The 25606-nt window shown below is 37.7% G+C and overlaps 1 protein-coding gene across 12 annotated transcripts in view; it reads left to right on the top strand.

The window, feature by feature from the left end:
* The window catches only part of LOC115427645 (protocadherin alpha-C2-like), a 159913-nt gene extending 150677 nt beyond the window's left edge, over nucleotides 1-9236 (top strand). For all 12 annotated transcript variants that reach the window (XM_030146276.1, XM_030146280.1, XM_030146278.1 and 9 more), the window contains one exon: nucleotides 6360-9236. In XM_030146276.1, coding sequence (XP_030002136.1) covers nucleotides 6360-6667 — 308 coding nt within the window. In that variant the 3' untranslated portion in view covers nucleotides 6668-9236. The remainder of the gene's footprint in view (nucleotides 1-6359) is intronic.
* Nucleotides 9237-25606: the final 16370 nt, after the last annotated feature.

Below are 25606 nucleotides of genomic sequence, written 5' to 3'. Positions count from 1 at the left end.
TTAAACATGGAAAATGGGTAGATATCAGCTCTTAAATCAAACTCTTATGAGCTATTTTTGTTGTTATCATCATATCCGTCCAAACAAATGTACTTTTAGTTGTACCAGGCATTAAAGTAAACAAGAAATTGAAGAAAACAAGGGGTGGTCTAATCATTTTTTCCGCAACTGTAGTTCATAGCTAATGCTGCAGACAGCTGTCAGGGCTAGAATGTAGTGAATGGTAGTGATAAGAGGAAAAGTGAAGGCAAAACAGTGTGCTGAGATGATGGGGGGGGCAACGGAAAAGCAGTCCTTTGCAGCATTTGTAACCACAGGCTTATCCTATATCACAAGGATGATATTACCAAAACATTAACTATAGATTTGTGTCAATTTTATGGATATTTAGCAATTTTAATCAGTCGTTTTTTGTCTAAATCAACTGAAAACAAAACTTCCTCCAAAAAACTGGTTCTTTCCTAAAATGATATGCATGTATGGAGAAATATATTCACAATTAACATATCACAAAATGCTAATTGGTTGCATTTTGAAATTGTGGTGAGCAGGAAATGTCCACAGATGAATAATGTTGAGTATGCAATAGGCATTTCCTTATGATTTTCAGAGAGAAAAACCTAATTTAATCAGATGAGATCCATATATTATCCAACCCTGTTCCCTTGTATTTTCTGTAATATCAATATGAGTGTATTATTAGCATTAAATACCTAACAAGTGACTAGGTATGGCACAATGCAGATAAACAATATGAAAATAAAGAGTGAGAGGCTGTATTTTCCATTTATGCTTATTTTTATGTGTAGTTTTAAGTTTTTGGCACAATCAGACAGGCAATATAGAATAGTGCTAATGCTGTCACTTTTGCAGAATCTTTTCACTCCATCTGTTAACTGTTCTCATCCAAATTCATCTTCTTTATAGTTTCCTTTATTTTCACCCAGCATTCTTTCCCTTAGCTGTTTAGCTTAATAGCTTTACATTATCTGGCCATTTCACTCCTTCTCTCTGAAGAATGAATCTACGTTTATTTCTCCTTAGCAATCTTACATAATAATAGTAAAATAATAGTATACACAAACAGAAAAAAGGGGGGAAAAATTCAAAGCCACACACACACTTACAGTGCATTTCTAATTGCACTGTGTCCTGTCACTTGGGAAGAACTGTGTCCACCATCTGCCACATGATCCAGCTGGGAAAAGACAGCAAGGTGCTAGAGCTGGCATGGAGCCCAAACAGGCATGCAGACAACACTTTACACATCACTTGTCTACAGTACTCGAAAACATATGTATGTAAGGGCATAATTGCCCATAAAATCCCAAAACCAAGCCAACACTGTAATTTTACCTTCAACAGTTGTGTTTGTGTATTCTGTTCGCTTTTATCAATTTGGTAAATATGGTAATTTATGCATGCACACAACTGTAATGTGTTACCACGCAAGCATAGCAGTGAAAACCTACACTTGAATAATAATTAGGACTTGAATTAACAGCAGCATTGCACTTTATTATCAAGAACTACAAACACACAGACACTGATGAACAACATTTTCAAAGGGAAGGGTGTGGTCCCAGATTTTGCTGATGGTTTGCAATCATAAACACTACAGATTTTGCTACCACTGCAGAGTGAAAAAGACAGAATTGTACCTTCAGGATCTTTTCCCTCAATCTAATCACTGTTTTGGTGGTGAGCATCATGTTTCGTATCTGCATCCTTGCACTTCCAGGCCCCTCTTCCACCTCCTCCTCCTTCTTTTCCACTTCAGCTCATTATGTAACGCTGCGCTCCACTGCGCTTCTGCCCAACTGGCCGATGGTAGGGTGAGACAAGGGGATGAATAAAGTAAATGTGGCAAAATGGAGCCTGGGTGATTTAAGTTGCTGTGAAAACCTTGGGTGGCGTAAAAGAGTGAAAAGGACATTCATACACAGAAATGAATAAGACTGCAAAGCTCAAACTTATGCAAAAATACAGACAGAATCACAAACTGTGATGCCCCAGTATTAACGAGTGTGGCTTGTGTCACTCCGGTATATCAGCAATGCATGCAAAAGCAGAGGATTTTGAAAACACAGTCACAGAAACTAAGAGAGACTAGAGCTATGATCTGAATGGGAAATATACATCCTCATCCTTATCTCTAATGTGTGTGTGCCAATGAGCTGTTTAAAAGCCGATCACATTAATATTACCATAAACATTGATAAGCATGATTAAGACTTTTGTCAATAACTGGAAGGGGTGGGTGTTGGCTGGCTGACTTTTCACACTAGATTAGACAAAAGGTCAAGGGAAATGAGTCTTAGAGAGAGAGGGTGGCACAGAAGAGAGAAGGAAGGAGGTTGTGCAAGAGAAACAGAAGAAGAGAGAATACTGAGTGTTTTGCTCTGCAACAGAGATTGGCAAATCCAATAAAAACAGTGACTGTGTAAAGATCAATGTTAGGCGATTTAAATTTGTTGCCATCCTGAAGTGAGAGAGGAGGAATGTGCAAGGAATAATAAAAGAGAAGATGAGAAATGATATATAAAGAGACATGTCGGGAGGACATAGACAGTTTATTAGAGAGGGGATAGCTGCCTTTCCACGTTAAATCATGTGTCAGAGTGATGGACAACATTGTCTTTTTAAAGAGCCACCTGCCTTACCCTGTTACTTCTGTCTGCTTTCAGAATGACTCATCACTCTTGAGGGCATTTTGTTTGTGAAAGTTTTCATTAGGGCACCGGTGCCTCATCAAGTTCCCACATTAAGTAAGATAATTTAAAAAAAGCAGTGAAGCACTCATCAGTTCATAATTTTTATTACATTAATTGTGCTTTCTCTTCATTAAAGTTTCTTTATTTGAGCCAGTTGAATCAGGGTCATTTTTTTGGCTGAGAGAATCGGAAGACGACATATCAACTGTAGGAAGACTCTTGTCTTGTAAATGAATGTGATTGTAGCTGTCTCTGTGTCCACATGTAGAGGAAGTTTTCTTGATCTTTATAGACTCTGTCAAATTCTATGTTCTCGCTGTAACACTTGGAGCAATGTTGTCAAAGTTGGTGAAAGAATGAAAACTTTTTGGGGAACAGAGATGTGCAACAATTCATGACCCACCTAATTCTCGTATGGTGCCTGATTTTTAAATATTTGTAAGGAAATTTAACATGACATTGAAAATTACACTCAAAGGGAACTGTGGCTACTAATTATTCTAAATATTAAATTATCGACTGATTGCTTTCTCATTTTATGTATTAACTGACTGCTCTGTAAGCATGAAATGTTTATTACAAATCACAATTACTTTATTAATGGGTCCAATCAAGCGGTAACACATGGACACATTTTGTGTTCAACAGTCTCTGTCATATAAGCTTATATGCATGTATTATACATATTTGAATAGGTATTTAAAAGAAATTTAACATTATGTGTAACAAAATTTGGAGAGATAAAATTTTTAGATGAAAAATGTCTAATTACTGCTCAGTAACACGAGGCCTTAAAGGAGTGATATTTTGCTTTTTGAAATGGAATTATGGATTTTAAAACATTTTCCTGTGGTCTACATAAACTGTAAATGCTATGCTTGGGTCTGAATTCTTCATTAATTCAACTCCACAGGCCCATATTCAACCTTATTTTTGAGTAATGACACAAGAAAGGCATTTTAGTGCCAGCCCTTTAAGTGCACATGAGCCACTTCACACCCCACCCCCTCCGGGTTGTTGGCTGTGCTGCTCTGTCCCATTCAACCAACAACTGAACATTTTAGGTAATCGGCTCGAAGTTTGGACATATTTTCAGTATGAACTACAACCACTGCCACTGACACACAATTATGGGGTACTCTGAGAAATGTTTGTCAGAAGTCTTGACCTTTAAAGTGCAAATGTCAAGATGTAACTACTTATAAAATGTAACAAATGAGGAAGGAATTGAAATGGGTTGTAGAAGTCCACTTGATTTTTGCCGGAATAAATATAAAGATAGCTTTGCAGCACCTGGAGGATTAAAATTCAAACTTTATGAACTGTTAGGGTCCCCAAATACACAATTTTTTTAAAGACTAATATAAGGGGGTTTAGCTAAATATGACCTCTTTAAAACGAACATAAATTTTGTAAGCTTTATGTAAACATTAAAAAAAAAAAAGTGGTTCTCAACAGAAATTGATATCAAGACAAAACCTTTTAGATATTATGTTCAACTATGCTGAAAATAAATTTTGGTGTAAAATATTGAAAAGTCTCTGTTTTATTGACATGAGAATGTGGTAACACATGGACAGGCTGCCACAGTAACACGTGGACGACTCTTTACCATTGTATGAATCACCCAAAATGCTGACTTATTTTTTCAAATAACAAGCCAGATGTAATCACAAGACTTTATTTTATGTATTTAATACTAACACTGTTATTTACAACTTGTGGTGCTCCATACTGATTTAGGTAAATTATGAATAAATAGTAATTTCTCGGTAACAGGTCACAGATTGTCTTTCTAAATGTGGCCAGTGTATGAATTCACAAATGGGTTAATTATTATTGTTCATTATTCAAAATTTTAATTTCTCAAAGTAATAGACAGTCTTTTGCTTGTCTTTTTGCTAATTGAATGCAGCCTAGCATAAGGTTTGGAACTTCTCCTTTACAGTGTAAGTGGTATTTTAAAAAGGACAACCATAAAATAGAGATCTTTAGCTAAAAAAATGAACCCGCTTGATAAATGATGTTCGTTTGATAGGACCTTAATACTGACTAGAATTTTCACTTCAGTTGCATTTGTCTTTTAGTTCGAAACATGACATAGCAGTTTGGTTCAGTCTGCCTCAGTGTGGTGAGGTTCTCTGCAGATGGAGGACTTAAGCAGCAATGTGTGCCTCTATAACTGATGAGGATTGTATGCCAAGAAAAAGACGTCATGTTCAGTTTGGATTAGATCCCTGAATCCATTAGTGTAAGCACACTTCACAGAGTTGGTAACTTAAAATTGAGAAATATGGAAGGGAAAACAGAAAAAAAATATTGCTGAAAAGCAAGGAATAGAATAATTGAAGTGATTGTAAATTACACTATACTTTGAAGCAGACTGGATAATAGAAGGGTAAGCTATGAGTGGAAGGTGGTATTCTTTGCCCTGGATGTCACATGAGGTCAGGTTACTTCTTCCAGACACAATTCCTTCTGGTTGGATGGCACTCTGCTTACTTAATCTTCCCTTTGGAAAGAACTCAGAAAAAGAGTTAGAGAAATGAAAGGAATGCAAGAAGCAAGTAGGTCATTGCTGTGAAGGAAGGGACACAGAAGAGGCAGGCTTACCTCTGTGAAATACTGCACAAACATAAAAATTATGACAAATACATATGAAACCATGAAGTAAAGGTGGATTCACTCTTTTATGCTGACTATTACAACTGAAGTAACTGAATATTGGCATGGTACTTTTGAAACCATTTTATAATCATAGTTCAAGTAAAAGTACATTTTGTTTATTTGTTTTTACTGTCTTAATCGAAATGTAAGGTGAATGAAACCTACAGGACTCCTGAATTACGTCTTAGTTGTTTTGAGTCATTGTAATGGACAACTTACTGCGAAAACCTCTGGGAAACTAAAATTGACTATGAAAGGAACATATGCAGCCAGAAACACATTCTGGTATAAAACTAAAATGCCCTTTTTATGGATAGAGTTTAGTTAAATTTAGTAAAATAACAAGTAATAGTAAAATCTAGTCAAATTATTTGTTGGCCTTTTTCATCTTTTAACATTCTATGAAAGGTTTATAGTGTCCATTTTGTCAGCAGATATTAAGTGTAGCCAGGAGGGAACCTTTGATTTATTAGTATTTCACAATCTCCCTCTAGAAATTTACCATGAATTTCAACCACCTTCCTTCTTTCCATGGCATTTCACGGCCATTCTCATTGAATGAAACAAATTATTATAAGACTCCTTAAGTGACTACTGTAGAATTCATTAAAAATGTCTTACTTTTAATGTTTAACACACGTGCCTTTAAAATGAAAAATTTACATAGCTTTTCCTTCAGTTTCCTACGGTTCATTTCAAGACTGCCTTTGAAAGGCATATTCTGCAAGACACATAGGTTTATAAGTTTAGTTCATTGCCGCAATTTTTTTGATAGCGCTACACTTGGAATACTAATCAAGATGTTGTAATAGAGATAAATATGGACAAAATTCCCAGCTGCAGTTACAAGTAATACAACATAAATTACATTTTTATAGAACATTTGATGAATTCCTTAATTTTTTCTCAAAATGCACCCATTTGAATCCAATATATAACAAATAATAACCAATTTTGATTTTTCTTCATTAATTTCAGATGCTGAAGGGGGAGAGGTGTCCCCCCCAATGGGTGCTGGTGTAGATAGCAACAGTTGGCACTTTCGCTATGGCCCCGGAGGTCCTGGTGCACCCCCACAACACCTAAAGCCTGGCGAGGTTCCCCCAGAAGCATTCATCATCCCAGGCTCCCCCGCCATAATATCCATCAGACAGAACCAGGGAGGTGACGATGACAAGAGTGATTTCATCACCTTCGGTAAGAAGGAGGAGGCCAAGAAGAAGAAAAAGAAGAAGAAGGAGAAGAAAGACAAGAAGGATAAGGGAAAGGATGATGGAGATGAGTAGAGGAGCAGAAAGAGAAAACAGGAATGAAGAAAAGGGTGTTGTTAAAACAGAGGTACCAACCAAAGTCCTTTGGGCAAAAAGAATATGTGAAAACTCATAGAGGTTTGCAGTTTCATTCACTGATAATATTTTAAAGCTTTTCTTTTGAGAACCTGGCCTTATCGAGATTTGCTTTACCTCTAATCTCTGAGGTAAATTATTGATTTTTGCCTTGATAAACAATAAAATTATTAACTTTCCCCCATGCCCTTTTGTGCCTATACACCAGTCAACCCAAATAATCCTTTCAATTAAGGACTCGTCTTTGCCCTGATCTAGATTTGTCTCTCCTTTAACCCACTGGGCATGTTGGCACCTCTGTCTTACCCCCTCCCCAAAACCATTCTCTCTGAGAGAAGACAAATACTTTGTACAAGAACCACATAAAGTTCTGTGCCAGCCAAGGAAAAGAAGAAAGACAAAGAAGATTGAGACAGATGTATGATATCTGGAGCTGGACACACACTACTTGTAAATAGCACAGGAGAGAGTCACTGAAACTTAGGCTTACATGACACTGCTGCAGATTCCTCTTGTAATTACCAACAGTGTTTCCTGAAATCTCAATGAAAACACATGCACACACACGCATGCTCGCCAACACAAACATCCAAACACAGATACATATATTTACTATTATGTAATGGACATGGAAAGCACTTGACAACTGGAGATACGGAGAAATAAAATGGAGAGAATTCAACTGACATCAAAGAAATGTGCTTGAAACTAGACACTGCAAGCTTTTTGCCCTGCACAGTCACCTCTGCAGTGCACATGTACATCAACTCTCTCAGGATGGAAGCAGCATCCTTTGCGATCACTCTGTATTTGCTTATTGCATTTGAAAGGACACAGAGAGCTGCATTTCCAGCCAGAACGCCAAATGAGTAATGAAGAGAGCACCAGAGAGGTGGAAAGATGGGAGGATACTACGCATTCTCCCCAAGATCTGCGGGAGAATCCAGTGAAGCTGGCTTGTGACTCCGCTTTAAGTCAGAGGACTCTCATGATACTTTGCAGAGTAATAGGAGTCTAGAATTTTTGATAACACCACCTCCTCTCCCCCTGCTGCAGCAAAGCCTAATGCTTTCTGCTTTGAATGTTTGGTAGCAACCAGTCCTTACCTGATACCTTGAGTTTACAACTGCTCACCTGCTTGTACTTGCCCTAAGCTGCCACGAGCCATCCTCTCCTCCATCAACTGCCTTTTTTCCCCCCACACATCAACTATCTCACTTCCACTGACTGCCTCCTCTTGTGATGATGAAGTCTGTGAACTTGTTCTGTTTTCATTTATTCTCTCAACAAATTTGCAATTACATACTTCAGCATTCTTTTATTTTCTTCCTCATCTCAGCTTTAACTGCTTCTTGCGTGTCATTCCCAACCCATTTTTGCTTTGTCACTCCTTTTAAGCCCCCCTCTGACCCCTTGCTCAGGACTGACCCTGAGAACAGCCTGCTCTGAACATTGTGGTGTGCTGACAACAGCATGGAGTAATGTATATGAGGCCAAGGGAAGCCCAGTTGGGGGACAATGCCCTGAACTCTTGTCAGATGTCTCTCTTAAGTGCAAAACGGTTCAGTGCTTTTAACTTGTGAATACTACACTATGCTGTTTATTTCCTGTTTGTAGACACTGATGAGAGAGGACCAGGTGGGATGAGGCAGATTACGCGGGTGGAGAATTCTAATAAAGTAAAGAGACAGGTGCAGTGGGCTGGCCCTCCCCCTCCATTTCTAAGTTGTTCTCCAAATTGATTGTTTAGGATTGTTGAATCACATATTAGCTTGTATGTACGCTGTAAATTTAGCGTAGACATTTATAGATTGTCTCTACACAAGTAATTATCTGCTGGAAATATCAGCATCAAGGGATTCCAATCCCATAGCTATATCCCACCAATCCTCTCTCAAGAGGTTTTGAAAAAGGAGCAAAAACATCTCAGACTGCTCCTGTCGGATCCCTTCCCTGCCTGTTTCTTGTTGCCACGTCCCCAAGGTTTTGCGGCTCAGTATGATGTCACTCCATTAAGTGGCTGCTGCATGTACTGCTCTAAGGAAACACATACTATATAGAGAAATATATATATAAATAGATAGATGGCTATGATTTTATTCTTTTGTATTATCATTTTTCTTCATTACTCACACAGGAGATATTTGTATGTACTTCTGTCAATGCCAAACATCTGTGTAATACAGTCTTCACGAATCACAGATGGCTTATGGCAACCACTAATCATCTTTAGATATTTGTAAATGCTATAGTGTGATACCTTTCAGCGCAAGTTTGTTTATTTTTCTTTTTCCAACCATGATTTCTGTTTTTGAGAACAAGCAAAGCAAGAAAAAAAAAAGTTCTAAAAAAAAAAAACCTCTCTATGTCCAGCTTTGACATGACGATCTAACTAACACTGTAATATTGTAACTGAAATATGTATGATCCTATGATGAGCTATCACTTCCCTTTCACTCCTTAAATGACAAAAAAAAAAAAAAAAAAAAATCAGAAAAAAATCTGGTGTAAAAAAAAGAAAAAAACAACAACAAAAAAACATATATGTAGTGTATGCTTGTGTTTAGTGACCTTTCATGCTGTCATTCTTTCCCAATGTATGGTGGTGAAATATGGTGGCAATGTGCTGTTCTAAACTGATCAGCCCAGCTCTGTTGTAAAACCCTTTTTTGTACACCGACTCATCAACTGTGACAGTGAAGTAGTGAATTTTCATTTATTTCATTTATTTTACGACTTTTTAATTTTACCTAAATGGATAATGGTGGTAATGTGTTTTGTTTATAAATCACTAATAAAGTTTTCTTTCTTAAAAATTCATTTCAGGGCATTTATATATATATATGTATATGTGTGTGTGTGTGTGTGTGTGTGTGTTTGTGTGTGTGTGTGTGTGTTTGAGCTTACAGTGATGAATAAATTAGAATAATGATTGATATTTATAGAATTATACCATAACCCTAGACTTTATAATTCTATTAAAATGTAACCATTTATGCTTTTTGTCAAATACTACAGTTTTTCAGTGTAACATGGTATGAGGATTTAATGAGATATTATTTATGTCTCAGAGGAGAATGGAAAATGGTAATAGTGACTCATCAGAAAGGTAAAAAAGAAATAGCCATTTGCACTACCAGTCAAAAGTTTGGACTCCTCTTCTCATTTACATGGCATGAGATGGACCGCAGATGGCCAGCAAGTGCTCAGCATCACTGGGAACAGCTTCAAGACTTTTGGAAAACATTTCAGGTAACTAACTCATGAAGCTCATCAAGAGAATGCCAAGAATGTGCAAAGCAGTAATAAAAGCAAAATGTGGCTATTTTGACAAATGTAAAATATAAAACATGCTTTGAATTATGTCACACTTTTTTAACTACATAATTCCACATGTGCTAATTCATAGTTTTGATGCCTTCAGTGAGAATCTACAATGTAAATGGTGGTGAAAATAAAGAAAAAACAGTTGAGTCCAAACTTTTGACTAGTAGTGTAGAGTAAATGTCTTCTATATAAATCAGGTAGGACAGAAAACTCTTCTCCTTTATTATATCCCGTATTCACATCCTTCTTTCTCTGCCCTGACAAGCACTGAGAAAAGCTAATTCCCTGCAGAAATGAGAGTGACCTGTCTGGCACCGATGCCATATTTTTCTTTATCAAAGCCACAGTCACAGATGGTCCAAACAGTCCCTTGTGAAAGGAGGCTTCCAGACACAAAATAATTTAATAGAGTGGCTAAGTAGATTTATTGTCTGCTGTTGGCAACTTAAAAAATATATATATATATCAAAATGGAGAGACATCAGTCATGCTGCCCTAATTAAAATGCAGAATTTTTAATCAATATTTATATCCAGTTATCTACTTGTGCAGGAAATTCGATAAAAGAGTCATTTAAAATTCTGGGAGCATTGACAGCACTGATTTTATTTATTTTTTCTGTCTGTATGAATAAAGTCTGTGTTTATGGCTGAGTAGTGATACAGATTGTGCAATATAAACTGTAGAAACCAATCACAGAAGATCAAAAGATCATGAAAAATCGATAAAATATTGCTGCTTTCCAGAAAACAAAACTGGTTTCTGTTGTTACATATATTGTCTGAAATACTCTCTACAGCAGCAGCTTTGTGAATTAGGCAGCACTGGAGGGGAGAAACAGTAAATTGTACAACAAAGTACTTCACAAACTGACTACTGATATGATGCAAAATTATCTCTGACCTGCACTACACTGATCTGTATTTAAAAAGAAAAAAAAAAGCTTAATAAAATCAACAACACCCACACATCCAAAATATAATATACTTGCCCACAGTTATATATTCCCATGAGCATTCACAAAATGTGTAGTTTTTTTCCTGAACTTCAGATAATTTGAGTTTTACAAACAACAACTGAATGTGCTCAGTGTACACACAAGTAGCCTGCAGTGTTGGGTCTACACAGTGAATCTCAGGATAATGAATATGGATATTTACTGTGGCAGAGTGAACAGAGTCATACAAGGAGAATGGTGGGTGCTCACTGTCGTTACAGGTTAGCCACATCTACAGAGACAAATGCAAACCAGTTTGAACAGAAATTTGCACTGTGCTATTTCGAGCCTGAACCTACTGTTAGTTAGTATTCTATTGGAGGTTAATAATAAAGAGAACGCCCTATGGAGCCGGAAAGTAGAATTGCTCTGATTTTAAAATACAACGTGATTTTGCGCTGGTGATGTCGCAGATGCAGTGTCTCTGCACTGGTATCTGCATTTTCTAAATACCGTCCTTTAACGTGGAAAAAAAAAAAAAGATGTCGGACTTCATATACCATAATGCAGCGCGTTACAAAGGTGTCCATCCATCGTTAGTGCTTGAGACGCTTCACCCTCCAGTATGTTCAGTGACAAAATATATCAAAGGAATCGACATGGGTGTTCATTAGTTACAAGGTTAGATATTCAGAACAGCTGCACGTTTATGTTATATATTATTGTTTGACAGTAACTGCCGTAAAGTAGTGAGCTATAAATGCTCAGGCACATTGCTTTGTCCCTGTTCATCCCCACGCAGTAGTCCTTTTCTATCTGCAGGAGGGCTGAGTAAAAGGCGCCATCTCCTGGTAACAATTTTACAACACATATCTGCAAGAGGGAAACAAACTAAGTTGAAAATGGTTTAACAAGATGAGACCTTAACTCTTAACTTATTTGTCATTTATTTATCTACTGTCACTTGTATTATATTGTATCATTATATCATGATGTTTTAATCATGCTTTTTACAGGTTTTATTTTGGCATTTTTAGTGATACTTGATGACTTTTATTTATTTTAGTCTGCTTTCTATTTTTTATCTTTAGTCTGTTTTAATCATGATCAGCGAGCCGCTTGAAGTACCTGTCTATGTCTTTGTGCTGTTTTTAATCTGTCCCCTGTATGTGTCCTGTGGTTTTAATGGGGGTTTTTGTGTGTGTGAGATGCCCTCCCCAGACTGCAGAACAAATCTACCAACGGGTCAAGTCACCTTGAACCTCAAATTGATTAAAAGGAAATGGAGAGATCAAAACAATCTAAAAACAGATGAATGTATTCCAGTATTTCTGAGATGTTAAAGGTTATAACTGTAATTAAAATTATTATTATTATTATTATTATTATTATTATTATTATTATTATAAGAAGTAGAGATTAAATATTAAGCATAAATTAGATTACTGTGGTTTAAAAGCATTGTAAAATTAAGGTACAGTAAATACTCCACCGACAACGGCACACAAGCCTGTATAATGCATCACAACTGCATGACTACACCTCTCATGGGGCAGGGGCTTTATAGACTTAAATAACCTCACTCTCATAGTTTTTCAGGAGCTGATGCCAGGTGAATTGTATGAGATTTTAAGAGTAGTCATTTAGGATGCGTTAGAACTGTTTATACGGAAAACAAAGAGCTATATATAAACACAAGAGAAAAACCAACTGCTGGATGCGTTCAAACAACAATTAGGATAAAGGACAACAAGATGGAATATGACCAGCATAGGCTACACCTCTTTTCAATAATCAAGAAAAGATCTGTAATCATAAATTCAGAGGTTTCAGCAGAATATGCAAACCAATTAAGTATAAAAAGACGGGAAAAACAGCTGTTACAGAATGCACGTGTAATGACTGGCTACCAATGGAAACGGTCCATAAGCCTTTACTTATGATTTCACTGCAAAGAAAAACGAAGCAATGCCTATGTTCAGTTAAGGCCGGCGTCTCGAGCCCCGCGGCTGCACGGACATGTAACTCCCGCCACAAATTAACCACACCCACCAATTTGGCGCGCTATTGAAACAGCTGTTTCTCAAAGACACCCGTTTGCTCTTTAACCACAACTATCATCAGGAAATGTTGATACTGGCACAAGGAACAAATTATTAAATTTTGGTGGTGATGGTGTGTGTGTGTGTGGGGGGGGGGGGGGGGGGGGGGCTGACCTGCCTTGTTGTTTATGTGAAGGCCTTCTTTAACCTCTGATCTTGCCAAGGAAAACAGGATGCCTCTGCACACCGCAGCTCCTTCATCATCGGTACAGCAGGTAACAGCTCTCTGAACGGCTTGTCCACCACACGCCTGCAACATCCCCGTCAATGTTCTGTCAGCTCAGGAAAACACTGACGTCGCAAGTCAGTCGCCATCAGTGGTCGGTGGTCCGGTCGACGTGAGGCTCCATCCCAGCGAAAGACCGAAACAGCTTCACATCGGCCCTCTTGTCCTTCCTGCTCGCAGTTTAATCATCTCTTTCTTCCTTACAGGTTCACTAGAAGATGACGCCGACATAGCTGCTCGTAATTTAAGCACACAGGTTTGCCCCTGGAGCACGTTACCCTCCTTTTTCCCTGTGACGTCACACCGCGGAGTTTCATGGGAATTAGTTCCCAGGTGCCTCTACTGATCTCGGCCTTTGCCTCCTACTCCAGCATCTCCTGATCCCCTCAATGATTCAAGTGTTCGGTGTTATCTTTACCTTATCATGCTTCTTTTCCAGAGATCATGATACTGACTAATTTAATTCAGGAAATCTAAAAGGTACTTTGGTTCCAGATGAAGTTTGTCTCTTAAATCTGCAGCTTGGCCTTTGCACTTCACTGAGTTGGAATGGGATTTATTTCTTTTGTATAATTCTAATATTTATGTTTTCACCATGCCCATCTAAACCAAACGCACCTCAGTGGTTTCAATGGCCACAAATGTCAGGCCAATTCAATTCCAGTCTTATTGTCAATTCAAAATCCAACCCTCAGTATGAGCCTTTAGTTGCTGCTCACTATGGGGAAGCAGCTGAACCAAGAAGAAATATTGCTGTCCATGCTGCAATAGTAGAAATAATCTCTCTAGTTTGTGCATCTATTCTGTTCCTTTGTCAGGGTAACAGGGATTCACTTTTCTATTCTGTGCCAAAATCCAGCATCCTTTGGCTTTCTTGAGAATCCCCACATAAATGCATATCCTCCAGGTAGTGATGAAACATTACTTCTTATTCTTTCTTTTGTGCATTAAATGATTTATCTCTCTTGTTCTTTCTGATAGACACTGTTCTGCTTGTGTTCCTGGATGAAGTGAATAAACTACAGGGTGGGGAAGCAAAATTTACAATGAACATTTAGTTGTTTTTTCTCAGCAGGCACTATGTCAGTTGTTTTGAAACCAAACATATATTGATGTCATAATCATACCTAACACTATTATCCATACCATTTCAGAAACTTTTGCCCATATGAGTAATCAGGAAAGCAAACGTCAAAGAGTGTGTGATTTGCTGAATGCACTTGTCACACCAAAGGAGATTTCAAAAATAGTTGGAGTGTCCATAAAGACTGTTTATATTGTAAAGAAGAGAATGACTATGAGCAAAACTATTACGAGAAAGTCTGGAAGATACTATTAAAGAAGAATGGGAGAAGTTGTCACCCGAATATTTGAGGAACACTTGCGCAAGTTTCAGGAAGCGTGTGAAGGCAGTTATTGAGAAAGAAGGAGGACACATAGAATAAAAACATTTTCTATTATGTAAATTTTCTTGTGGCAAATAAATTCTCATGACTTTCAATAAACTAATTGGTCATACACTGTCTTTCAATCCCTGCCTCAAAATATTGTAAATTTTGCTTCCCAACCCTGTACTAAAACTTTCTTTAATCTGAGTGCAATCTCATTTTTCTGATCCAGCTTTAGAAGAGCTGAATGTTCATGTCTGATAGAAATGTATCATTGCTTGTACTGCTGTTGGCCTTCTTACCCCCATGATAAAAAATCTGATCTCTTAATCTAACCCATCCATCGGCTACCCTCTCTATCTCCAAGAGAAAACTCATGAGACCAGCTCTAATTGCCTCTCCAGTTGCATTGTTTCTGCCCAAGCTGTGGCTACCTTCTGAGCACTACCCTCTTCACTCTTTTGCAATCAGTGCAGCTTCATCAGCTCTGTGTATCCACTGGAATTGTAAAATCCTCATGTTCTTGGTCCTGTCTTGTCAACACTGCAAAGCTTCACCAGAACAATCTTGTCTGTGAAAAAAACTATTGTGTTCCGGTACTTCTAATCTGTGTATAACATACAATATGTATAAATGTATTTTTGTTTATCAGGTGGCTTGCTGATTTATAAAAAATTATAAAAAAAAACAAAAAACAAAATAAAACCATCCATGTATTGGGTCGGATAATCATATTGTAAGTTTCTCTGGATAGTGTATCCTCTTTATAGCTACAGTGCTAGGAAGAATTCATGGTACTGGTGATAAGGCCCCACAGCAGCTTCAGCAGATAAAGCATCAGGCTACACTTTGCAGTTCTTATTGGGAACAATTTATTAATGACCTCCCATTACTACCACTAGACAAATACATAGCATGAATTAACCAATTGAATGGGATAATTGTAAAGGTATATATTCTGCATCCTCAGATACAGCCAAATATTTACAAGTATACTTGACTGGTTGACACAGTAACCAGAAGCTGTACAGAAGTGTCTGCTGAGGTCTCATTACAAAATATTTTGAATTAAAAATAGCCTCTAAAAACTCCCTAAGATGATAGTCTCAAACCATAGAGGTAATCATAACCCACCATTCTATTAGTATAAACTGAAAAAAACAAAACAAAACCTCAATTCAATTCAGTTTACATTAAAAAAAAAAAGTACATCGGTTGCACATAATAAAGTTATGTTTAACAAAAAATATTTATTTGTGCTACGTATACTCAATTCTTATTTGTTCAAATAACATAACTTCTTTACATATGTTTAAAATGTTTCTTTTATGTCATGTATACAAAACTAACTTATGTTAAACCAACATGACTTCTTTATGTACAGTATGGAAGGATTTGACTTAACTGTCTTGAATCATATTTGCTTGTACAATATGATTAACTTATTTTGACAAGGTAAGTACAACGACATTTACAAGTGGTAAAATGACACTTAATAATCATGCTACCTGAACAACATTAGAGTAAATTCAGTCATGTTCTTATATCCTTAGAGATTCTCAACCCTTCCCTTCTGTCACGGTTAAGATTTCCTGATCAGTCGGGCTCCTTTTTTCCACTTTCCTCCGATATCATAAATGGTCTTAATCTGTTTTGCAAAAAAAATGGTACGATTTGCTGATTAAATCACAATCTGGAGCACTCATCAGAAACTAGACTGTAGCTTTAGTCTAAATACAGAGCACATTAAGACCAATAATTAGCTGTATTTAAGGTGATATGGACATTAAAATGTTATGCTATGTCCCACTCAGGTCTTTACGTAAACCTGCAGAACCTAATAAAAATTAGACTTGGCATTTTAATTTTCTGAAGGTTTGTGTAAGTGAAGTTCGAGTGGTTATCAGATTGTGATCTAATAAACCTGTAAGGTTATTTGCAAAAGTAGCTGACAGGAGGAAAAGACAAAAAAAAAAAAAAAAAAAAAGTGGGGAGCTGGCTTTCACCCGATGGACTCAACTGGATCTTCTGCTTGCTTGCTTGCTTGCTTTTTTTTTTTTTTTTCTTCCCCAGCTGGATCTTCAGATTCGCTACAAACCAGACGTCTGACGTCATATCTAGCCCGACACATCACCACAGGGCGCATGCCTGCAGATGACGTCATTTGGCGGGATCATCTTTGCTGTCGGCTTGTTCACTAGGAGTTAGCTACTGAAGTAAACCCATGGTTTTTATCTGTCATTATATCATGCTCAGAGTACAGTGATGATACTACTTTAAATATACTAATCTGGACTGATCTGTTCGGTCCTGATAAAAAACAAACAAAATAACCTGAAGCAGAGAATACATGAAGACGACCGGACAGAACTGAACAGGTCCCTCATCTCCAGGACTGGACTGGTAAGTTCGCTAACTGTGTGCTTGTCTCAGGCAGCTGTTAACCATGTTTATGAGATGAATATAATAGTTAGACACCTCTATACTGTTTGTGACTGTACAGTCAGTATGTCTGTTTGAACCATAAAAAAACGCCAATGCCGACCGTATGCAAATTAGCTAGCTGTCTGTTTCTCCGTGTCTAAACTCAAATAACAATGATTGCTTAGAACACTGTAGTACTAATATTATGTGTTTAATCCTCTGTTTGTGAGGTTATGAGCCCGTATTTAAAACGCTTCACTTATTTAAGCTAGGCTACATTGGTGTAAACTAGCGTATCTCTACGGGGGCGGTACCGCCCCCAAGGGCCGTTTGGCCAGCGTCGGCGTTACAGTTGGCCCTTTCGGTCGTCATGTTCAGATCTCATCTACGTATGTACACTGTAATCAGTCAGAATCTGTGTCATCTACGCATGTGCATTGCATATCTGTCAGAATATGTCAGAACGGCTGCTAGTCCGAAGCAGAAGAAACGAACAGGCTGGAATATATTCATGCAAACAGAAGCAATAAGTGCACATTCATTCTATTCTTTCACGTTATAATTTTTATTAACTGAAATGTTTTGAACCAAGCAACCATACAGCCTGTCATATTAGCATTTAGCGCAAGTCAGAGGTGGGGCAGTTGTTAGTCAGGGAATTTCCTAGGCTTTCCCTATTCAATCAGCATCTGTAACTCTGCAGCACTGGATTGGTGAACCAGGCCATTTAGCAGTGATTAACTAATATTCCGAAAACTCTAATATGCATGGCTTCCTTTAATATAAGAACTATGTTTGTAATAAATACATTTCACCTCCTGAGACCCAGGAAATGCCAGCAAAGTACAAGCTTTTTTTGTTTTTTATTACCTCCGCCAAGGAGGTTATGTTTTTGCCAGGGTTTGTTTGTCTGTCTGTCTGTCTGTCTGTCTGTTTGTTTGTTTGTTTGTCTGTCCGTTAGTGTGCAACATAACTCAAAAAGTTATGGACAGATTTGGATGAAATTTTCAGGGTTTGTTGGAAATGGGATAAGGAAGAAATGATTAAATTTTGGTGGTGATCGGGGGTGGGGGGGCCCACGGGGGGGGGGTGAGGGGCACTGATCAGCCTTGGCGGAGGTCTGCGCTCTCCGAGTGCTTCTAGTTAAATAAGTGCCTGTATTGGAAACATAATGATGCAACAATTTTTTTCAGATGCAGTTTTGAAAATTTTAATGGAATGTCCTTTGTGGTGGACAATTTTCTTTTCTTTTTTTGTATAAAGCTGTGAAACTCTTGTCCACAAATGTGGACAGAAAACCCATAGCTGGGTCTTAGGAGGTTAAAGTTTCATTTAGCCTAGTGGGTAAAACTATACACAACATACTTTTTTTTTTTTTTTTTTTTTAAAATATGTATGTGTTTTGTATTTTGTATTTAACTGAAATAAACATTCATTCATACTTGCAAATGGATTGGTGGCCAAAAATTGATTACTAAACAAAGGCTGTATTAAAGCAAACTATTCACTTGCCCTTTCTGTAGAATATATGTGATTTGTGGTTTACTCTGAGTACATTTTAATGAACGTAAAGTAGATGACCTGTTTCACCAATCCTGTGCTGCAGAGTTACAGATCCTGACTGAATCGGGAAAGCCCAGGGAATTCCCTGACTGACACCTGCCCCCCGCTTGACTTGCACTGAATGCTTATATGACAGGCTATATAATTGCTTGGTTCAAAATATTTCAGTTAATAAAAGTTATAATGTGAAAGAATTCAATGAATGTGCACTTATTGCTTCTGTTTGCATGGATATATTCCAGCCTGTTTGTTTCTTCCGCTTCGTACTAGCCGCCATTCTGACATATTCTGACAGATATGCAATGCACATGCGTTGGTGAGACAGAGTCTGACAGATTACAATGCGCATGCATAGAAGAGATCTGGAAACATGACAACCGTATATGAAAGGACCAACAGCATCAGCATTTTGAATGAGAAAGCTGAGAGGGAGGGCTCAGACATAAATGGGGGGTGTTAGTCACCTGTTATTCATCACATCTATGTCAGAGTATCTATATCAGAACAAACTTTGGTCATTTGAACATGAAATAAGATAAAACTATGTAGGCCTATTTTGGGTGTGATCAGAAATACCAGTGCTGCTGGTGCTTTCCTACTGTCATGTTGTCTCCATTGCAACGCCCCTAAACAAATTCAGTGCTGACTATGCTCTAGAGCAGGGGTGTCAAACTCAGATCCTCAAGGGCCTGTATCCTGCATGTTTTAGATGTTTCCCTCTTCCAACACACCTGATTCAAATGATAAGCCTATCATCCAACTCTGCAGAAGCCTGATAATGACCGTCAGGTGTGCTGGAAGAGGGAAACATCTAAAACATGCAGGATACCGGCCCTCGAGGACCGGAGTTTGACACCTGTGCTTGAGAGTCTTTGGCAGAGAGGGGTTTACGGCTCCAGATGGCTGACAGCAGCCGAACTGCAGGAGGCTCATGATGAGATGAGCATTATCACTAAAGAATTGCAAGTATTTATTTTTATTTAGGAGGAAACTGTACACGGGCAATGAGCATACACTGAAATAAATACATTACTAATTTACATACAGTTGTGATTGTAATTTTTATGACTCAAACAGATATACTGCTTATAGAGGGATCTATGAATTCCCCCCCCCCCCTTTCATCTTAAGTTTTTTTTTTGTCTTTTTATTTTTGACTGCATTAGGTAGGCTACATTTCAGACTCCAGACCTTTCTATGCAGCTCTATCAAAGGGTGCATTGTTCATATTCACCTAATCAAACTGCATCCACTGTTGCTAACTCCTCAGTAAGGAAAGTAGCTATTGGCTGTCCTAAAAGCCACTAGTAGTCGCTAAATGACTTCATCCCTTAATTTGCACAATGGACTCTATGCACAGCCCCACTACTTCCTGAACTTCAGGTGGGTCTTTCATTATTGGACGCACTGATTAATCCATGTGTGTCTAATTAATCAGTAAAAAGGTGAACGACACGCAAATCCAAAATTAGAGGTGTGCAGGATCCCAAAAAAGTAGAACGTGAGAAAAAATAAAGGAAGGTCCGCACAACCAGTGAGCTCCCAAACCATTTAATAGTGATGTTTCGGGCCGAGGCCCTTCATCAGACTCAACAGACTCATCAGACTCATCAGTCTGATGAAGGGCCTTGGCCCGAAACGTCACTATTAAATGGTTTGGGAGCTCACTGGTTGTGCGGACCTTCCTTTATTTTTTCTCACGTTCTAATTAATCAGTAGTCACAACAAGAAGTAACAGACACACCTGGATTAATCAGTGTGTCCAATAATGAAAGACAGGAAATGAAAAACCCACCTGAAGTTCAGGAAGTAGTGGGGCTGTGCATAGAGTCCATTGGATGTGTATGTAATTGTAATAGACAAATGAACATCTGTTGATCCTTTTCTTTGTTTCTTTTTCTTTTTCTGTTTCTTTTTAAATTATGTATTATGAACTGTAAACTTTTAATTTGAAAAACTGAACATCAGATGGATTTTATGTTGCGGTCAATGGTATATAATAATAATAATAATAATAATAATAATAATAATAATAATAATAATAATATACATTATAATATATTATATATTATGATATAATATATTTGTTTATTTTTCTATTTTTATTCTTATATATATATATATTTTTTTTTAGTTTCCATAGTTTATTTTGCTTTATCACTTAGGAGCCTACAACAAGTCATAGTAAAACATGGACATTTGAAACCATAACATTTTAACCATAATATTTTAAACTACAGACTACAATTACTATTGAAGTGGACAAAAATGAGACATCTGAAAAAATGAGAGAAAATGATGTTACCTAGTCTGGTCCTAATTCAGGTTCATTTCTTTTCCAACAGGTTGTCCTGGCTCAAAGAAAGAGTGGGTCATCCTCATTTTGGTCAAGGCACTCTATGGCAGGTTCAGCAACTCAGGGGTCTAACTTAAACAAGTAAGCAACTGATGTGCCAAAAAGCAGCAAACCCTTATCAGGCTGCTGGTGCTCAGCAAGCCTTCCCAGACAACTTCAGTCCATATTTACAGGAGGGAGTTAAGGGTCTGCAACCACATCTGATTTCTAAGTTTGCTTTATAGCACACTCAAGTGTGTGAGTGTGGCAAGGATACCACAGACATGATAACCATGGCAAGTTCTTGAAACAGATTGTTGTCAGCTGCATCCCGGAAGTTCTCAATCTCACTCCAGAAGCTCATTGCTGGACAATCTTATCTGTCTCTGCAGAGGAGCCTTAGAAACACTTACATACATGGACTCATTGAAGAGGAGGCTGAAACGCTGATCACCCATGTCCGTGACCGATTTTTTTTTTTCAGAAAGTAAGGACATAGAACACCACTAATAATTTATCTGCACTTTGTCCTGTCCATTGGGAAGTGAAATAGCGGCAGTGGAGTTTAAGAAAGCCACTCTACATGTTTCTCCAATGTGATCACGCTCCAGCATGGAACAGTGTTCAGCAATAGCTAACGCCATAGTATCCTCAGCCTTTTTTTGCAGTCATTTTTTTTAAAAACATAAATTGCAGCTTGTCTTGGTTGGAACTGTTATAAGGCTTTGACTTTTGAATATGTTTTTGGGTTGCCAAGTGTTTTTATATATTACTAATTTTGTTGTAGAAGTAAGTCTTACAATACAGGCAGTATGTCCATGTGTCATTTCCAATAAACGGTTTTAACCAACCTTTGAATCAGGGTTTGATTTCCACTCCTCTATGTACTTTTGTGTTTAGGGCAGGGGTCAGGAACCCTGGTCCTAGAGAGCCACTATCCTGAATGTTTTAGATGTTTCCCTCTTCCAGCACACCTGACAGTCGTTATCAGGCTTCTGCAGAGCTTGATGACAGGCTTATCATTTGAATCAGATGTGTTGGAAGAGAGATACATCTAAAACATGCAGGATAGTGGCTCTCTAGGACCAGGGTTGCTGACCCCTGGTTTAGAGTATAGACTGAGACATGATAGCCAGCTACATGTTAAGCTTCTTGCAGAGGATGCTGTCACAAGTGATGGCCACATCCTGCTGTTGACAAAGTGAAGAACAATCTAGCTTCTTGGTAAATCCAAATGAATAATATATTATATAGCCCTGCCATACATTACCCCAGGTACAAAGAAAATAAACCACATTATTACTGCCCAGTGTTTCAAGTCCACTTTAAAAAAAGTTTGAGACATCAGGATGCAGTCATTGATCAATCATTATCAGAATAGAACATAAAATAGTCCCAGCAGTTGATAAGTAGGTACAGAGCAGCATCTTCTTCACTTGATTTAATGGACCTGACAAGAATTGACTACTTTTATCCTTATCCTCAGCAGGAACATGGGGAATCTTTATAAGTGTGCTGTATCAAAAACAGATGTGTCATGCTCTCATAAGTTTAGAAGCGTAGACTTTACATTTGAACTGCATGATGATATAATTGGTAACCAGAGTTTTCACAGGAGCAGTAACATCACTGGTGTACTGCTGAGAAGAGTACGTAAGTCCCATGTCACATCGCCCTAAAACTCATTTCCATCTCCAGTCAGTACCAGTAGAGTCTGTGTGATGCTTTATTGTAACTTCTCTACCAAATGAGACATTAGTAGGAGTTCAGATGGTTAAATGAAGTTATTTAAATTGAATACAGTCATTAGTGCACACATAAAGAGCAGCTGATCTAAATGTGACTGTGTTTTATCGATATCTACAATCAAAAACAGCATGATATTAGAGCAACACAAACATAATTAACAAATTGGCTTCTAAATTTAATACAATACTGTAGTAGTCTTATATCCTCCGATACCTGGGAGTACTGTAGTAGTCTACAGTACTCCCAGGTATCGGAGGATATAAGCCTGACACTGCTTTGTTAGTGGTAAAAATTTCTGTATATCAGTCAGACTAAGCATTCATGTAAATACAAATCCTTTATCAAAGGGTTACATCTAATTAACTGTAGGTAGTCACTTTGTTATAATCTGTAATTTAATCTTAAAGACAAACAAAGATGACCAGTCAAGCATTAATAGTAAAATGTAAATCTGAAATCATAATGTCAGGCATAGCAAATGGATACAAACTTCACACCAATCCAATCAAGGGGTAGAAGATATAAAGTGACCTTCTCTTCCTCAATATTTATGCAATTAACTTAGATTATGACCAGATGAGAATGGGTGGGTCTACATTGAGGAAGTAGATGATAGTGTGGTTCTTTTCAACACACGCAGTACTAAAATTGTTTTCTTATCTGTTTACCAAAATATTGCAGTCAACAGGGTTTCATTTAAGTTCGACTCACATTAGTTTTTGTGACTGCCCTTTGTGGAGTCATAATCAAATCACTGAATACTTTCTAAAACAGACTGTTAAAACTTCTCAACAGGTTTGTGCTAAAAAAGAATGTATTATCGTGTATATATATATATATATATATATATATATATATATATATATATATATATATATATATATATATATTATATGATATGATATGATATGGGAAATAAAGTTTTATAATACAATTACAATGGCATAGGTTTTTTGTTTCAAACTTGCCAGAAAGGACGAGAGTTGACACATAAATCTGTATGACCTCAGTATAATACTGCAGTGGCTTAAATGGTCTTATGTCCTCTCTCCAGGTCACTCATTCACCAGAGAAAATCCTTGTTTGTGGGTACCACTGGATATACTTGAAGACATGTTTCTACTCATCTCTTAAGAGCTTCTCTGCTGGTGAGTAACTTGACTTGAATTCACCTTCCTGCTGGTACTAGTTGTTCTTACTTGTTTACATTTTGTTAAATGGTAACACAGAAATTTAGTTGACAGTATTTTGATTTGGGTTACAAATAGAACTTTCTTTTTAAAGCTGCAGTGTATAAAACAACAAACATTTGAATTTACAGAAGAAATTATGCCAGTGTAATCAGTGTACAAATAAATATGAAGGAATTGAGACAAGTGTAAGAAGAGACTCAAACTGTGTCTAGAACAGGGATTAAAGTTCTCCGTCACCACAACGGATTTCCGTCAAATGGAAAAACTGAGGGGGGAAAAAAGTCATATTGAAGTAATTTCCCCACGTGTTTCGCGGAGTCCAGTCGGCACCGCGATCCTGTCCTGGGTCTGCTGTCCTGGGTCTGCAGGTGTTTAACATAGGCACGCCACGCACAGGGGGCTGATAGGTTTAACAGTGATGATAATAAGATGACTTCTTTATTTTTATGTTGGGAGGAGAGATTGATGATTATTTATCTTTGGAAGGAAACGCTGCTCATTCTGTGCCTCAGAAACACATGGACAAGTTCAGCTTTACCGAAGTTCAGCCTCCAGACGCTAACTTTAGTTTAGTGCTAACAAGTAGCTTTCATTATGAAAGAACCACAGCGAAAAGGAAAGAAGACAGAACTGATCTACATGTACCTTCATGTTTGGGTTCATAGCTTATCTCCTCATGCCGGTATATGACTAGTGTGTGTGTTTGTGTGTATGTGCCCTTCCTGTGCGTACGGCTGTGCGCGCCGCGGCCTTACGCGGTTACGCGCCTGACTGCATAAGTGCTTTATTTTGACCCGTTTAGCATCTTATTTCTATCTGTGTGGTACAGTACGAAGATAAAATTGAATGAATGAGTAACACCCTTGGTATTTGCAAAGCCACTGTATTTTAAATACCCTCAGAGAGTATCTGTAACGGAATATAATTTCTGTTTCAGTTGACGTAATTTCTTCCAATCAAAAGAGAACATGATATTGGCGGGGGGGGTTGTGGACGCAGGTTTGACGATGTACAGATTATTTTGGCTAGCATGTACGACATCATGGACACGTTTGTAGAGGAAGGTGCTGAAGTGGTAACTATTGAGAGATGCGTGAAAAATAGATGGAGGTGGGCATGGCTTTATGAGAAGGGAGACGATGGAACTGCAATTAGATCATGGTGCAAAAAAAATGAAGCAGCCTGGTGCGTGCATGTGCGTAGTTTGCCACAAGAAAATTCTGTATGGTTCCAATGGTAAAAAAAAGTCCTGATCCGCCATCAATCTGAGAAGCTGAAGATTAGTTGGTTAGGGTTACATTTACACAGACATTTTCCCCAAAATTCATGTGCTGTTGGAGTTGGAGTTATGTTTTAGGAGTTCCTAAATTGTTAAATAAAAAGTTTTTCATTCATTTTTTGCAGTAAGGTTTTCTTCTAGTTATTTTCACTTGCTTCAAAGGTTTTCATACCCTTTAAAATTAACCAGAGAGCACCAAAATTGACCTGAAGTTTTAAAAATTTTCTGGGGGAGGACCCCCAGACCCCCCACCAATACCACTCATGACATTTTTTCTATCCATGTTACCAATCTTCTACACCTGTACATTCTCCCATTCAGTGTGTTTTACAGTATTGCCGAATTTGACTATATGA

The sequence above is a fragment of the Sphaeramia orbicularis genome, chromosome 10, assembly GCF_902148855.1.
Source record: "Sphaeramia orbicularis chromosome 10, fSphaOr1.1, whole genome shotgun sequence".
Taxonomy (NCBI): domain Eukaryota; kingdom Metazoa; phylum Chordata; class Actinopteri; order Kurtiformes; family Apogonidae; genus Sphaeramia; species Sphaeramia orbicularis.
Note: the sequence above shows the minus strand (reverse complement) of the source record. Positions and strands in the feature narration are given on the sequence as shown.